This window comes from Bactrocera latifrons, unplaced genomic scaffold (assembly GCF_001853355.1).
Source record: "Bactrocera latifrons isolate USDA-ARS-PBARC rearing strain unplaced genomic scaffold, ASM185335v1 scaffold_199, whole genome shotgun sequence".
Taxonomy (NCBI): domain Eukaryota; kingdom Metazoa; phylum Arthropoda; class Insecta; order Diptera; family Tephritidae; genus Bactrocera; species Bactrocera latifrons.
The window spans coordinates 87,349-102,542 of NW_017535507.1; the positions used below are offsets into that span (position 1 = coordinate 87,349).

At 42.2% G+C, this 15,194-nt stretch overlaps 1 protein-coding gene across 2 annotated transcripts in view; it reads left to right on the top strand.

Annotated features, from left to right (window-relative positions):
- The window catches only part of LOC108967768 (tetratricopeptide repeat protein 36 homolog), a 7,374-nt gene extending 3,939 nt beyond the window's left edge, over positions 1–3,435 (top strand). For both annotated transcript variants that reach the window (XM_018931387.1, XM_018931388.1), the window contains exons 2-4: positions 884–1,416; positions 3,066–3,238; positions 3,294–3,435. In XM_018931387.1, the coding sequence (XP_018786932.1) occupies positions 1,095–1,416; positions 3,066–3,238; positions 3,294–3,365 (567 nt within the window). In that variant the 5' untranslated portion in view covers positions 884–1,094 and the 3' untranslated portion in view covers positions 3,366–3,435. The remainder of the gene's footprint in view (positions 1–883; positions 1,417–3,065; positions 3,239–3,293) is intronic.
- Positions 3,436–15,194: the final 11,759 nt, after the last annotated feature.

The following is a 15,194-nucleotide window of genomic DNA, read 5'->3' on the forward strand; positions in this document are numbered from 1 at the left end:
CATACATATATAAATATAAAACGCTGATTTACTATTACCGAATTATATTATAATGATAATTATTAAACATAATTGATATTACATTTATTTGATTTAATATTTCATCAAAAAAGGATAGAAGACAAACGCAAAAATCCTGTATAATGCAAGCACGCAACAACAAAATTATTATTAACAACAACATTGTCCTTGGTATTTACAAACATAACCCAACAGCAAGAAGAAAATAACAGAAGAACAAAAAAAATAAAAACAAATAGCGCTAAATATAAAGAAGAAAAACCAGAAAGCGTAAAAAAAGAAAGCAAAGATATTATTCTTAACAAATTAAAAAAGGAAAAATTAATAAATTGTTTTTAAAAAATAAAAATCAACATTTTTTCAACCATTTCTTTAACGCGCATAGCTGGCGGCTTACAAGCAGATAAGCAAAGAATACGATGTATGTAAGGTTATCCATTTCGAGGTTCCCTACTTTTATAAAGAAAGAACACTGAAAAATCAATTTGAATGAAGAATATTGATTAACATTCGCAAGCACAATCCTTGGCATTCATTTTTTGCAGATTATCAGTTTCAAATGTTGGCCGCGACTACGTCTCAGATGGTCTGAAGTCTAACGTTGTGACATCACATGATCGTGGTGGCCATTTCACCGGCCCTAAACGTGAAATTATCTTCTTAACGAAGTTTTCTCTCAATAAATCTTTTGATTGATGCGATTTGAGGGAAATCTACAAACAAAAAAATTATAAAAAAAACTTCAAATTATAAAATATTTTAATAAAAAAACAATATTTTTTTTAAACGTTGGAAGTGAGATATGAATATAAATATATAGCAGACATTTTTGACCCATCCTAATATATATATATTTTTACAGTGTAGAAACCTTTGCTGTGTGTGTGTCAAAACACTTGCTTTCATTAGAGCCGCGCAGCCATTTGAACCAGTTCCGCTGCCTGATTAGCATTACCGGCTTTGCAGCTGAGGCGCCAAACTCATTTGTTTACGAATTTGCTTGTTATTGTAGTTATTGTCACTGACACGGCAGCGATTTTAATTTGATACAAACGCGAGCTGTGATAACAACGATGCCACAAAATTTAACACGCGAGTGCCTTAGCGCCCACGACCAGCAAGTGCTGGATTCCATATTCAATCCGCTGGAACTCACTTCGAGTGTGACGCAAGCAATTGGACCCGAGGCGCACGCCAACCTAGTGGATGTCGAGCCGGTCACTGCAGCAGTGCAGCAATCCAAGGTGCTGGAGTTGTGCGCCATCAAGTTGGCGGAGGAAGACAAATTGGTGGAAGCCTTGCAATGCTTTGAGCAAGCGATTGATGTGGCACCGACACGTGCCTCTGTTTACAATAATCGTGCACAGGCGCTGCGGCTTGTCGGCAGGGATGAGGGTGAGTATTTGATAAAATAATTTTTTTTCTTTTCGGAAAATATGCTAAACGTTATTAGCGCACTTCTTCTGAATAGCAGTACAATAATTTAAACGTTGGTTCACAAACTGTTTACAGTTTAGGATGCGCTGTATAAATTTTGCTTTCGCAGCGCACATTTCAGACTATAACCAAGCGCCGCGACATCTAACGGTGACAAAGGCACGTTATATTTAGGGTAAATTCTGACATTATCGTTAGCAAGCAAAATAATAAATTTCAACAAGTAAGGTAGGCCAAGTGCGGATGTAACCGAAGGAATATGCGGTTTGGGCCAAGTTCTTAACCACGTAATTTTTAAGCAAGATTGTATACTGTTTTTCATCAAAATATCATATTCTTTATAAAAGATATATGCGGGTTAAAGGAAGTATTACCTCGACTGAACGTATTTTTGACATACAGACATGCCAGTATCGTTAAAGGATTCCTCCAAATTCTCAGACTTTTCGGTCAAAAGTTAGCAATAGGCACAGAAGTCCACGTATTCGAAATTTGGAGGCTTGAAGTGTTTTGCACCGTTTTTCACACTTTTTAGACACGAGAACGCTACTCTTATGAGGGCGGGACCATGCCCCCTTTTTAAAATCTTCGGCTCCCTACTTCTGGAGCACCAGGTTCTAAGTTCCTCTTCTTCTTGATTTGCAGTTTAGTTATAGTACTTTACCGATTTTTCGCTTAATGGGATTTTGTGGGCGTGGAAATACTCAGATTACGCCGATCTACAACACAGTTCTCTTAATTCGACCATGGAACATGGAAATTTCATGACGATATCTTAATCTAAGCACACTGCCCTGTGGAACCTACTCCTAGCGGCATCTTCTCCGCGTACATACCTTCGAGTGATATGATGGTGGGGAGGAGAAAAGGCATAATGATCTTTTCAAGGATATATCGAAGCTCAAGGAGGTCGTAGGAGGAGTCTTTTTTTGGGAGCTCTCAATCAACTCTTGATTCCGACAGTCAGATAAATTCCAATATACTATTGGGTGCTAGTGAGGCGATTTGATCCCTATTTGAAGAAATGGATCTGAGTGTATTTATCCTACGTCTGTAGACTGCTATGCAGCCAATTAGCAGGTTTTCCGGAGTTTCGGGCTCACTGGCGCAGAACCGGCAATTCGAACAACAAGCTGGGGCTATCTTATTTAAGTGCTTCTTCAGCTTGCAGTTACCTTTGTGGAATGCGACAAGTAGCCTGAGTTGAGTAGTTGAGTACTTCTTTAAACCTGCTAAGGTTATAATCCCCCTGTAGCAACTTAGCATGGCGCATGCCTTGGAGTTGTTGCAAATACCTCTCTCGTTCTTTTTTGTGGAGCACCTTCTTTACGGTATAAGAAGCCACCGAGTTGAAAGGTTCAGGTCCTACCAAGTAAGTGGATGCTACGGACCCGGCGCGCTAATCAGCCTAAAGTGGGTACATCAACTTCCTTTTCTCTCTTATAGACTCTGAGGTACAGCTAAATAGTGTTATAAAGAAGAAGAGGTAGGTAGAGGTGCATATATATTATCATATGATCTATCTATCTGCTAAGTTTGTATCTTTCATCATATGTTGTAAAAATGTTCAAAGCACATCTATAATTCATTTCATATTTTTCCACCAGAGGCTCTTGCCGATCTCTCTAAAGCGATTACACTGTGTACCGAACAACCGCGCACGAAATGCACCGCTCTCTGCCAGCGCGGCATGCTCTACAGGAAGCAGAACAATGTGGATGCGGCGCGCAAGGACTTCGAGGACGCGGCGCAGTTGGGCAGCAACTTCGCCAAAACACAGGTACATATGCCCTGTTGTTATTTTCCTACTTTTATTAAAGAAAAATCCTTTTCAGCTGGTGGAGCTCAATCCCTTTGCGGCACTTTGCAACCAAATGCTGCGCCAGGCATTCGATCAATTGAAGTAGAATTTATTGCTGTTGTAGAGTTGCAAAATAAAAAAAAATAAACACCACAAGCGCGCTGGAGCCAAATGAAGCTATTAACTATTTTAATAACATAATATGAGCGTTTAAAAAGAAGCACATCAAAAATCCTTTGAACGCAGAAAAACTGCTTTGCGGCGTTTCTAAGCCAAGTCCATAAAAAATGTAGTAAAAATAAGCTAAAATCAAAAATGTCGCTGTTGCTAAAATAAGTTGCGGTAAATTGTGGTCAACTCTCGGCGGACCCTTGCCAAGCGAACCCTCTGCGCGCATGCGTGGCTTTGTAGGCAGCGCAGTGCACGCAATTTTTTATTTATTGTTGCTGTTTTGAGTTTGAAGTTGCAGATTGCGGCAAGGTGCGTTTTAGCAATGCCAACAACAGCAGCAACAACACGCTCTTGCAGCACTTGCAGACAACAATAACAAATAAGCAGTGTATGTCCCTACAAAATACACATGATTATAATGCATTTGTATGTGTGTGTTCGTGTGCGCATCAGCAACAGCAACAGTTGCAATCGACACTCAGCAAGTCTCGGCTGCCGACGCGTCTCAGCAATTGGCACGTGGTATGCGCGCGATCTCTTGCCTGCCCGACAACACACACTGTTGCACGAACGGCCCGCGTTCACAACTAGCCACTTGCAACAACAAACACTGCTTTGCACTATTAGTACGTGTGCCAGTTTAGTTTGTGGTTGAGGTTGTCGTTGTTGTTGTTGTTATTATTGTTGCCACAGTGATTATGATTAAAAGGCATTTACGAGCAGCGCGTTGCCGCAACGTGTGTCGAACGCGGCGGCGCAATGTGCATGTATAAAAACAACTGTTACTGTTTTGCGGCGGCCACAACAATAGCAACAAATACAGTCACAACTGATGCCTTAACAGTTATTAAATGCAACACATGCCACAACAACAACAGCAATCTGTATGAGTATCTCTGACGCTAGGGGACGAAGCAAAACAAATCCTTGCGTTCGGCGTAAAGAATTGGCGGCGAAAGGAGAAACATTTATCAAACACACACACTCTCATACGTACATATATTCGATATATGTAAGTTGCATTAAGCTGCGTGTAGTGCTTATAGCGATATTGTGTTCAAAAATGCTTTCCAACCTGCGCATTTCTACAAACAACGAAGACACGGCTTTCAAGCGAACTGTGATTCTTTCAGGCCAGTGGTGATACTTTTGAGATGACGCTATAAAAATTAATGTCTCTTCGCTACTTTCTCTTGTTAGAGGTCCTTCGCTATTTGCTCAAAATAAATTGCGCTCTTTCCACAGCCTACTCAACAGGTCTTCTCTAGTTTTCGAAGTTCTCTAAAGACATACGCGCATTATACCTAGGATGCCTTTTTATATTTCGTTATTGGGAACCGTAGTGTCGCAGTCTGCCAACTCACAAATTTAGCAAAAAGTTGGACATTTTTGATGTTAGACATACTCAGTCGGTTTTGACGTACGAGCACTATTTGTGTTGTTTACAGTAGCTTAAAATATTCTTCTCGGCCAAAAAAAATTTAATTAAATTGCGAACATTTTCGTGGCGATAAAGAACAAACAAGAACCAGTTACTGTTGTTATTGTTATAGCGGTTATCTAATTCCCACTTGATTGGTTAGGTTCGTGTGAGTTATCATCGAAGTCATCTAACTGTAGGCCCAAGAAAAACGCTGTTTCGACGGTGTTGGAATATGGGGCGAGGGGTGTTAGATAAGTAGGGTTCGCTGATTAGTTCGCATGAAAAAGAAATAGATGGCCAGAGACTTGTTATTCAACAATCAATTTCCACCACGGCCGGTGCTACATTACTGAAATTTACCTGTATTTTATGCAGTCAAGGGCTAGTATTTCTGCGATTGAAACCTGTTTGAATCGGTAAGTTTTAGGTTAAGTTAGTCAACAAGGGCCAGAGTTTATAAATAGTGTGGTGAATTCAATCGAGTTTTTTGCAGCGCGTCCATCTTGTGTTGTCCACTCAGATGACTGTCGATTGGATTTCAGAGTAAAACAATGGAGCCGTGTTTCATCCATTGACACATATCGACGCGAAAACTCGGGATGTTTACCATGAAAATTTCGACACACTGCTCCAAATCGTTTTGACAGAGTTCAGCAAAATAAGAAATAGCGGCTACGTTGTCTAAGTATAGGTCATGTCGACCGAATGGAGAAGAACACTCCACAAAGAGTACTCGACGCAGTACACGCCGTTGAAGCAGAGAAAGCGGAGGGAAGATATCCACTCCGTTGGAAGGACCTAGTGGAGAATGTTGTAATCTCGTTTTCTGACACCTGAAGTGGGGCTCCATTGATTAATATTTGTTTTTGTTCACTAATACTAAAAGTTAAAGAGGCCTCCATCGTACAACTAAATCTTATATCCGCACATTTTCTTCAAAATTCTATTCGTTTGCCTTGAAACCCCGAAACGAATCACTGTTCACACTCAATATGTAGCCACTTTAATATAAATAACTACAAATAATACAAAATGCTGGTACACCTCAGACCACAACAGTTGCAACCGAGCAGTGGCACAAGCAACAGCCGCAACCTCGGTCCCATAACGAAATTATTTAAATAAACGAAAGTGGTTTCTTGGCTTTTTGCATTGCCACGATTGAAAGAATCGGTCAGGCGTATGTAAGATTCTGCGCTAAAGCTGCGCACGCGCAATGTGTTACTGTTACGGCTGTGTGTGTGTTGTGTGTCGTGATATGTGGCATGCGGCATGCGGCATGCGTGCCAGCGCGTCATGGTGGCACGAGCTGAAATCAAAAACTGGTAGAAAAAAAACCAAAACAACAAAAACAACCTCTGATGTTGCAGTAAACCGCAGAAAAGGTTGAGTGCTGAACTTCAAGGCACAGGATTGTAGTTGTAGCCGAATTTCGCCACTGCAGCAGGCTCGCACCCAAGTCCCGGCGACCGCAACTGCTGTTGCCGAGATAATGCTGTCACTTTTTGCGTTTCTACTTGTTGTTATTGTTGTTGCAATTGTCCTACAGTGGCAGCCGTCGTTAAAAGCAAGTCCCTTCCCCAAAGCGCTTGAGCTGAGAACAGTTTTTCTGCTCGCGCGCACAGCACAGAACAGTTAACCATTTAAATTGCCGACGAACGACGGCGACCGACGACCCAGACACGGCGCAGATCCTGTTTAATGCATTTTTAGTGAACTCTGCTACACAACTACTCCTCTTTTTGTTGTTGGCTGCTACAACAAGCTTTGGCGATGCATACAAAATAATGACGCGATTGCGGTTAAACTGTGTCTGCAGCACCTTGGCCAACGCCAAAAGAACAGGTGCAGCCGCAAGGATAACGAAAGCAGCAACAGCAACTATAAGTAGAGTACGACGGAAGAAGTAGTGGTTGAGAGATGCGGATGGACCGGAAAAGAATCACAATTGATGTCAGCGGTTTTGTTTGCCAACATTTGGACTTTCGCATTAAGATGTCTTCACAGCGTTTAAAGTGCTTTAGGGTAACCCTGAAGCTCGGCAGAGTACAGGCGATTAAGTGCGTAAGACTAAAAGCCGAAGCAACGATTGAGTGGCAAATGACATTATTTTATCATAGCTATGACAGAAATTAGGTGTCACGAGAGAGAAAGAGAGAAGGACGCTTTGACATGGATTAGAAGAACGAGAGAGAAAAAGAGGAAGAAGGAAGCTTCGACAAAAATTAGGAGATCGAAGGAGCGACGTAGAGTGAGGAGGAGACTATAGCGCTCCACAAACATACTTATGCACCACTGCAACACTGTGGCTGCTGCCTCATTAATAACCAACATTTGCAAATGTTGACATTCATTAATTGCCACTTGATTTACCGTCCATGACGCCTTTTTTCACTTTTCGCCAAACAAACCGAGTTACTATGCGTAGATCAGCAATTTACACCATAACCGCGGCAGCAACAACGCCTCCACGCACTCGGCTCCTGCGTTCCTACGACATCAAGCAACGCCCGCACAAACGCACCTACATGTGAACGACAGTGAAGAGTCAACAAAGGCGAATGGCGCCTGCCGACATGAATAGCAACTGAAATCATGTAATTATGTTGCCTTTTGTCAGGTCGGACGACATAACCACAGCCGCCGAAGAGGCTGAATAGGCAGACGCTACAGCACGCCAAACCACGAACGCCAAAAGCGAAATGTGAGTAGTATTGCTAGTGGGCACTGCAGCGCTGGTGCTGTAACTATTTTTATGCAAATCGCTACTGACAGCTGCTGAATAGAACAGCCAACCACTAAATTGTGCGACCAACAACGGCGATAGCGGTAGCGGCTGCAAACGTGCGCGCCTCCTTAAGACAGCCGAAGAATAACAGCCAACAATAGTAGAATAAAATCACTTGAGTCATCAGCAGCGAGTTGGAGCTAAGCTATGTATATGTATCAACTTGACTACACAACCAACGCTACTTGGAAGCTTTCGGTGAGCTCTATCGGCTTTAGCGTAGTTCGGAGTTGTGGCTGCGCCGCAAAACGCTTTGATGTGTAGGCAAATCTCACGCGCAGTATCGTTTTAAGTTAGTGGAAACACAAATCTGTGTTTGCTACAGCACAATGGACTGACAATTCGCAAAACGACCGACCCACAGACCAGCCGGCACATGCTACCGCCTTATGCTTCCGATTCGGTTCGTTATTATTGCATATTTGTGGTTTAAAACGCTCACTCATAGGTATTTAAGTACATGCCAACATTGATTGGAGAACCAAAAAGGTGCGTTTGATCAATGGTTATTAAGGCATCGGAATGGCATCGAGTTGGAGCTTCTTTGTCATCTTGTTTTCTAGCACTGAAACAAAGGATCTCCCGGATTTAGTAAAATACTGTATCATTTTCCACTGCTGTTGCCCAAAGTTTCTTAAGTTGTAGAATTGGGATCCGTACAATATATGCCGTATCGTCTAGCTGGAAGCTGAGCATTTACAATTCAGCGTCTCATATTTTTCCACGTAAGTTAGGCATTTCACATTTCCCAGTTTCGAAAGTGAGATCTTCAGAGGCCAAGTGCCCTGTGATGACCCCACAAATGTTACTAAGCTCCCTTTTTCTTAGAGGTAGGAGCTTTTTAGACCCAAAATAACTTTGTGGTATGCCCTGCGATGTTTGTGTTCCAAGACCAGTGCTGTTCCTCGAAGGTACACTGCTTCTAACTACCCTTGAAGAAGCTAAATTCAGATGCCTCCTAGCGGACCAGCTAGTTTGCTTATATATTTCCCTTAATAGAGGGCAGGTGTCCTGAGACTCTGTGTAGTATTGACACCATTAATAGTGTTAATTCCCGCTTGGTCATCCACTAGAATCTTTATGGTCTTGCTGGTTAGGGCAGAAGCTCACTTTTCAATCACAATTTTAATCATTTAGTTTGAGGTTGTCTTCTGTGTACGGATTACGAAAGGAGAAGCCCTCTTCTGTTTCCATTTCGCCCTTTGATCTATTAGTGAATATTTGGATTTCGTCGTTGGAACTGTCGATCATAGAACTACTGATCAATTCTTCTCTAAGAGGGAATGATAATGATGTCTCCTTGTCTCGGTCGCATCGCCAATTTAGCCTTAGTTCTTTAACAAGATCGAATATGACACTATGCCCATAGTGACGCCGAAATCCCAGCTATCAGGCCCGTTGCTCCTATTTCAATAATGCCATCCACCATACCAACGCACCATATGTTATTGTGGACCGGCTGGTACCAGGGTAGATCCAATAGACTATGTGAGGTCGTAAACCCCACTTTGGGACAATGATTCAAGTGTTGCTAAACCTCACTTAAACCTACTTACTTATTGATTCATTGTTAGTTTTCAAGACTCTTAAAGAATAACGAGAGCTCTCGAAGGGCATTACTTGGTATCGAACGGTTTCGCTTTGGACACTGTGTGGTAATTCCCAACTTTGAAGAGTCTCTCAATGAGTGTACTTGGAGTATACAAATGAGGATAAACGTGCAACCTACCTTCGAATATCAAGTTTTCTCCTTCTCGGTCTACTCGATCGAGGTTTTCTAAGCGTTTCGTCATTCCCCGTATCATCACCATTTCCGATTCTTCATAACACACTTTGAAATAGTATTATACCAGCGAATGCCTTTTTTATCTTGATTGTATAACTACTATTGAATAAGCAAGTAAACCACATTATCCAATATATGCTATGTCACTCCGCGACTACATAAGGTGGCGCTACAGCAAGCATACAGATCGCATATCCTTTATTGTCTTCCACAATCAGCTTAATTTTCATTTGAGGCTTCCTCGTCTCGCAGGCCTCTTGAATATACATAATTTCACACACACACACAGCTTTACTCACAATATGAATGCACCAGACACCCCCACCTGCTGGCAACCGCCACCCCAACTCCCTCATTGAAATGGTTGCTCTGTATTTGGTGCCGTAAAGGAATTCGCTCGTATTCGCTTATTTGCGTATCAAACGCACCTACTTGTCTGCCGCCAGCTAAAGCAACTGCTACCACTACCATTCAACCAGTTGCTGCACCAACTCCAGCTCCAATTCGGCGCATTGCTCAGCCTCGGCACCGCTGCAATTTCCATGATAAATGTTTGTGCCAACGTTCGCGTGTGCAATTGTTCGCAATTCATGTTGTTGATGTTATTGCCGTTGTTGCTGCTGACAATTGCTCACTTGGGTTGCTAGCCTGCCGCGCTGCCCACTGGCTGTGGCTCGTTGGTCACTTGGCTGGCTGTTGGGTTGGCTAGTGGCGCTTGTTGCCCCGCCACTGTGTTGTATTTGGTAAATTGTTTTATTGCGATTGCAATTACGCTGACGCGGCCGTTTGCTTACTATTCTTACTGTTGTTGTCAGCTACCGAGGAGGTCCCATGCGGCGCGCAGCTACCTAAACGACATCAAAAATATTGTCGCTGCGACAAACAAACTCGACAATATGGTCACATGTGACGTCTGAGTTTTGCTTTTGGTTGCTTAGGCAGTTTGTTTACTTGTTTTTGTTGTGTGCTCCTTCCTTTCCCTCGCCTGATTCATTCACGTGTGATATTACACAAATAAGTACATCGATTGTCCGCGCATTCACTGTTGCGACGCGCATCTCCGCTGTTGCCAACAACATGCCCAAATATGTATGTGGGGATGTAAGTATGTGCACATGTGGCAGTCTGGCCGCGCTTGCGCAGATTGCTTGCCAAAGCCAAGTTGAGTTTACGAATAAGACACCATCGCGTCGATCTGTCTGTTAAGCGACGGTGAATGGAACGGCTTAGGAAATCAGGAAGCTCGCTTTGCTTGACCTATCACTAATAGACGGCATTATTGTATCATTTAGGGACAGCTTGGATTGGTCTGAAATGATAATAAATGGCTGGGTTTCGTAGAAGTTGCGCTCAGTGTACACTTATGGGCATGGATAGTCGAATTATGCTCTTAGAGGTATATATTATATGCGTTTGTATGTATATTTTAAGCTGTTAGCCGTACGTATTTGGCTTTCATAGTGGGTTGGAAGTATTTACGATGGATTTACCTATTTCTAAGCTAAGGAATCGTCGGAGAAGTTACATACCGTTTGATTTTTTTGACAAACGGACGTGCTTCTGCTCGTTCAGTTCAGTTGTTCTATGTCGGACTGATTGTAGTTGATCATTGTTCCTTTCTCGGACATGAACTAATTACCACGTTTTCATTAGCATAGAATAGCGGTTGTCCCGCTTTTCTAAGTTGGACCGATTGTTGTTGACAAACTGTTGAGCTTCCGGCTCTAAGTTGGTTCAGTCTTTCTATGTCGGAGCGATTATAGTTGATCATAGTTGAGTTTCCCTCCTCGGGTTTGAACGAATTACTAAGGATTTACATACCTTGGAGCTATGTAAATTTAATGGTTTGGGTTGAGACATATTGATTTATTAACAGCCCCTTTGTGCTAATTTCCGGAACGTTAAGCCGACTGTCGTGAAATTGATCGTTCCCGCCTTTCTAGGTTGGATCGATTATGGTTGGTACACCATTGAGCTTCCAACTTTCTCCGTTGGTGCGATCATGGTTGACTCACTACTGAGCTTCCCTTCTCACAAGCTGAAACTAATTACGACGAAACTACGTACAGTGCAGCTATGGAGAGGTAATAGTCGGAGTTGTAACATATTGATTCGAACTTTTCATAAACAGTATAATTTTTATGTCTCCGGTTAAAACCAAAAAACTCAAACATCCCAACGGGGTTAAATCGACGAAATAACAACCCCTCAAGGTTGATTCCGAAAACGTAGAACCGGTTGTCAGGGAAATTTTTTAATCCACTCTTTCTATGTCGATCCGATCATGATTTGCTAACGGTTGAACTTTTCTCCGCAAGCTGACACTAATTACAACGGATTTCCTTCTTTGAAGCTAGAGAGACTTCGAATCGTATGTACCTTCCAAACTTCTCAAGTGGAACACAAAGAGCTCTAAGCACCAACGCCAATAGGTCGCGTGAGCTCAAGATTCCAACAACCCAATTCCTTTACATCGCAATCGTAATGATCGATCAGTAGTTAATTTCGAATAACAAGAAAATCTGCTTTGGCTATTGCCGGCTTAGTCAGCACAAAAGTTCGTGTACAAAAGAGGCACAAATCCGGAAAATTAAAAGCGTCATCTGTTTGCAAATGTTTTGTGTTTGGGGTGTCAATGACAGCCAAGCGAGGGATAACATCACAACCACAACAATAACAATACAACATGAGTGTGCATAGCAAGTCGAAACAGCCGAAGCCACAAAGCAAATTGAGCAACATAAGAAAAGAAGCAGCCAAACAAAGACGGACGACGACGACGACAGCCGGCACGCGCTCAGGTAGGAAAGGACAGTTAACCAGTGATTGTACATTCGTACTTTTGTGTGTGTGTACATTGCTTAGACATATGGATGATGCACAATCGAAGCGTTGGTCTAACTGCATAGTTCGGCTGGCTTGCTAAATGGACTGCCGAAAATATGCCATGAAGACTTCGAATCCCTACATAACTGAATTGAACAGCGGACGAGGCGAGGCAAACAATGCAATTGACTCTGGCAATCAAACAGCCGGTGCTGGTAGGCAGGCAAAGGATCAAACTGTGATCTAAAATGCAAAAGGTGAATAACCAGTGCAGCGTCGCACAGCGCCTAGGGTCAGCAGACAAAATCCAATCTGAATATGTGCGCAACAAAAGGGTAGTGGACTTGAAGCGCTTTTTATGCATATTTAGTTGAAAACTTTTTATTAAAGAGAGGAAGCTGCCACTTCCACCACGGCTGCCGACGCGGCTGTTGCTGCTGCAGGAAAGAGTGCCGATAGACATCTAATATCTGGCTAGCTCGATCAAATTACAGTTCCGTTTCGAGATCAGGTGGGTGCGAAAGTCGAACAAAGCTAAGAAGTTTAATGCTTTTTTAGTGCATAATATTAGACAGACACGCGTTAACTGTTAATAAAAAATGATTTTAATGGCACACCACACACATAAACATGCAAGCGCGTTGAAAAAATCCACACACATTTTTTTCGACACACAATTTCGGGTTTAGCTGCAACTTCGCTGGAAGTGCGACATGTGTTCAGTTACCCGTTGTGCGCCGCTCTTCGGCTTTGTTGGTGTGCAATGCGCATTTCTTGCCTCACCTACGGCTGATCCTGTTTTTGTGCGGCACAACTGACGCCTTCGCCTGAGCGCACAACACAAGGATCAAGGATGTGCATTAAATTGCGGCCGTTGTATAACAGTTGAATTTGTATCGGCTGGTGCTGCTGGTGTTGTGGCTGAAGTGCATGCCTTTTTGCTTGCTTCAATTGTTATTGTTGTTTGTTATTTTATACAGTTTCTGCATTTGCTGTTATGGAATTATAGCGAAAGTGGTTGAATGACTCTACATTTAAATTGAATGAATGAAATAATGGTGATCCGTCGCACTTTTGATCGGCTAATGCCAGGTAATTATAAGAAATTCGAAAATAATAGAAAATTAATTTTTCTGTACAAATTAAGGGTTGATTTTAGTAGAAGATTGTACAGAGTTCACCGTATTTGTTTTTGAAAATCGCTTCTTTCTTCGCGAGCTGCAATTTCTGTAAGATATGCACTACACTTAACTTTTCAGAGAACATTTCGAATGGATACTTTTATATTCTCTAGATCTTAGAGTCTATATTACAGAAAAAGCTCTTAGTTATGTAGACGAAAAGTCGGATCCGCTTGACGTACTACATTGGAGCTATTTCTATGTACCGTACATAATAATAAAATGATTCATGGAAGCCAAAAGTGAGGTTTGATGGCTGATCCTGAGATCGGACTTGAACTAATAGCATATATGAAGCCATAAAAATAGAGCACCTGTGTTTGATTTGAAAAGTCAGCAAAGCACTTTGGGGTCCCTACAAAATTGCTCAGCCATTAAATGTCTATGCCCATCAGTTCGGTGTGATATCTGACAGTGTGAGAAGTTTCCACGTCTTCGTTCTTACAGCATCTACAGCTGACGCCCGGTAAGGTTATCAACTTTATAGCATGGACGCCGATAGAGAAACGGATAGGGAAATGAGATGTTTCCGAGTCTTCTTCTCGCCCACAACTCCCTCGCAATCAATGCCTTTTTTACTCTTCCCTCAATATTAGGCTTCTATGTGAGCTTTCTATTTAGAAACACCCTAAATACTTCACTCTTCACAGACGGGTGCTCTCCATCTACGACCTCTAGGTAGCCTCTAGGATCTTGTATCTTTTTCAACATAAAACCATGTTATTTGGGTTGATGGTGCGCCCACTTCCGGCCCCAACCGATTACGACGTTAAGATACCCTTGCATCGACTAGTATGCGGTAATCAAGAACTTTCCTCTGACCATGACTTTCCTCAGACGATGTAGAAGTCTGCCGTGATGCTCAATTTTTCAGCAATCCGTTGGCGACCGAGATTCATGAAAGTGGAAACCTTGTAAGGCGTTCCTACTGTCATTTCGCCGCGTACGTGCGTTACTACGTACCGATCATTCTGTCACACAGCAGATTGAGAGTGAGGTATTTTCAGTTTAGAGCCATTACAGCTGCTTTTGGCAATGACTTTATTGTTTTCTTAAGCTAAAGTCAAGATAGTATGCAAGGCAGTAGTATCTAATCTACCTTTACAATAAGCGTGCTGCGATGCTGATAAATAATCTCGCGGTATGCGTTCTTTTATGTACCAGTTCATCAGCCTCTCAAAAGTTTTAGTAAGAAAGAGGGACGAACGTAGCTCTGACTCGTTTCCAGATCGCCAGTCCCACTTTTACGCAATTTGCATAGGTGGATGCCAGTCAGCAGCATTACACCTTAGCAGCCTGTTACAGCTCCGCTTTTATGATTCCATTAGGCCGCAGAAGCTTTAATGGTTTTAAAGAGGGCAAGACCAGCAGACAAGATTCCCTGATTTCTGTAAGTTCTATAGTCCTCCAGAGGACTGTTCTCTGCCTTTCGTTGTTTGTAGTGATGTAGCTTTACATGACAAAGTCAAAGGGTAGAGATTCATATGATCACACTACATATTTGGCTGAGCACCTCCACGAAATGTCTTCTTTTTCACAGATCTTTCTTTGGTCAAATTTCCAGATTTTTTAAAAAAAATTGTTCACGATTGAACAATATAGTCAAGATTGAGGTTAAATACTTACGAGCAAGGTAACCGTGAGCCAAAATCACTGTATACCAAACCACCACGAATAATTATCATACAACATAGCTGCCAAATTCACTTCCTGAAAAGATCATTCTTGCAGAAATGCGGCCATTTGCATATCTAAAAAGA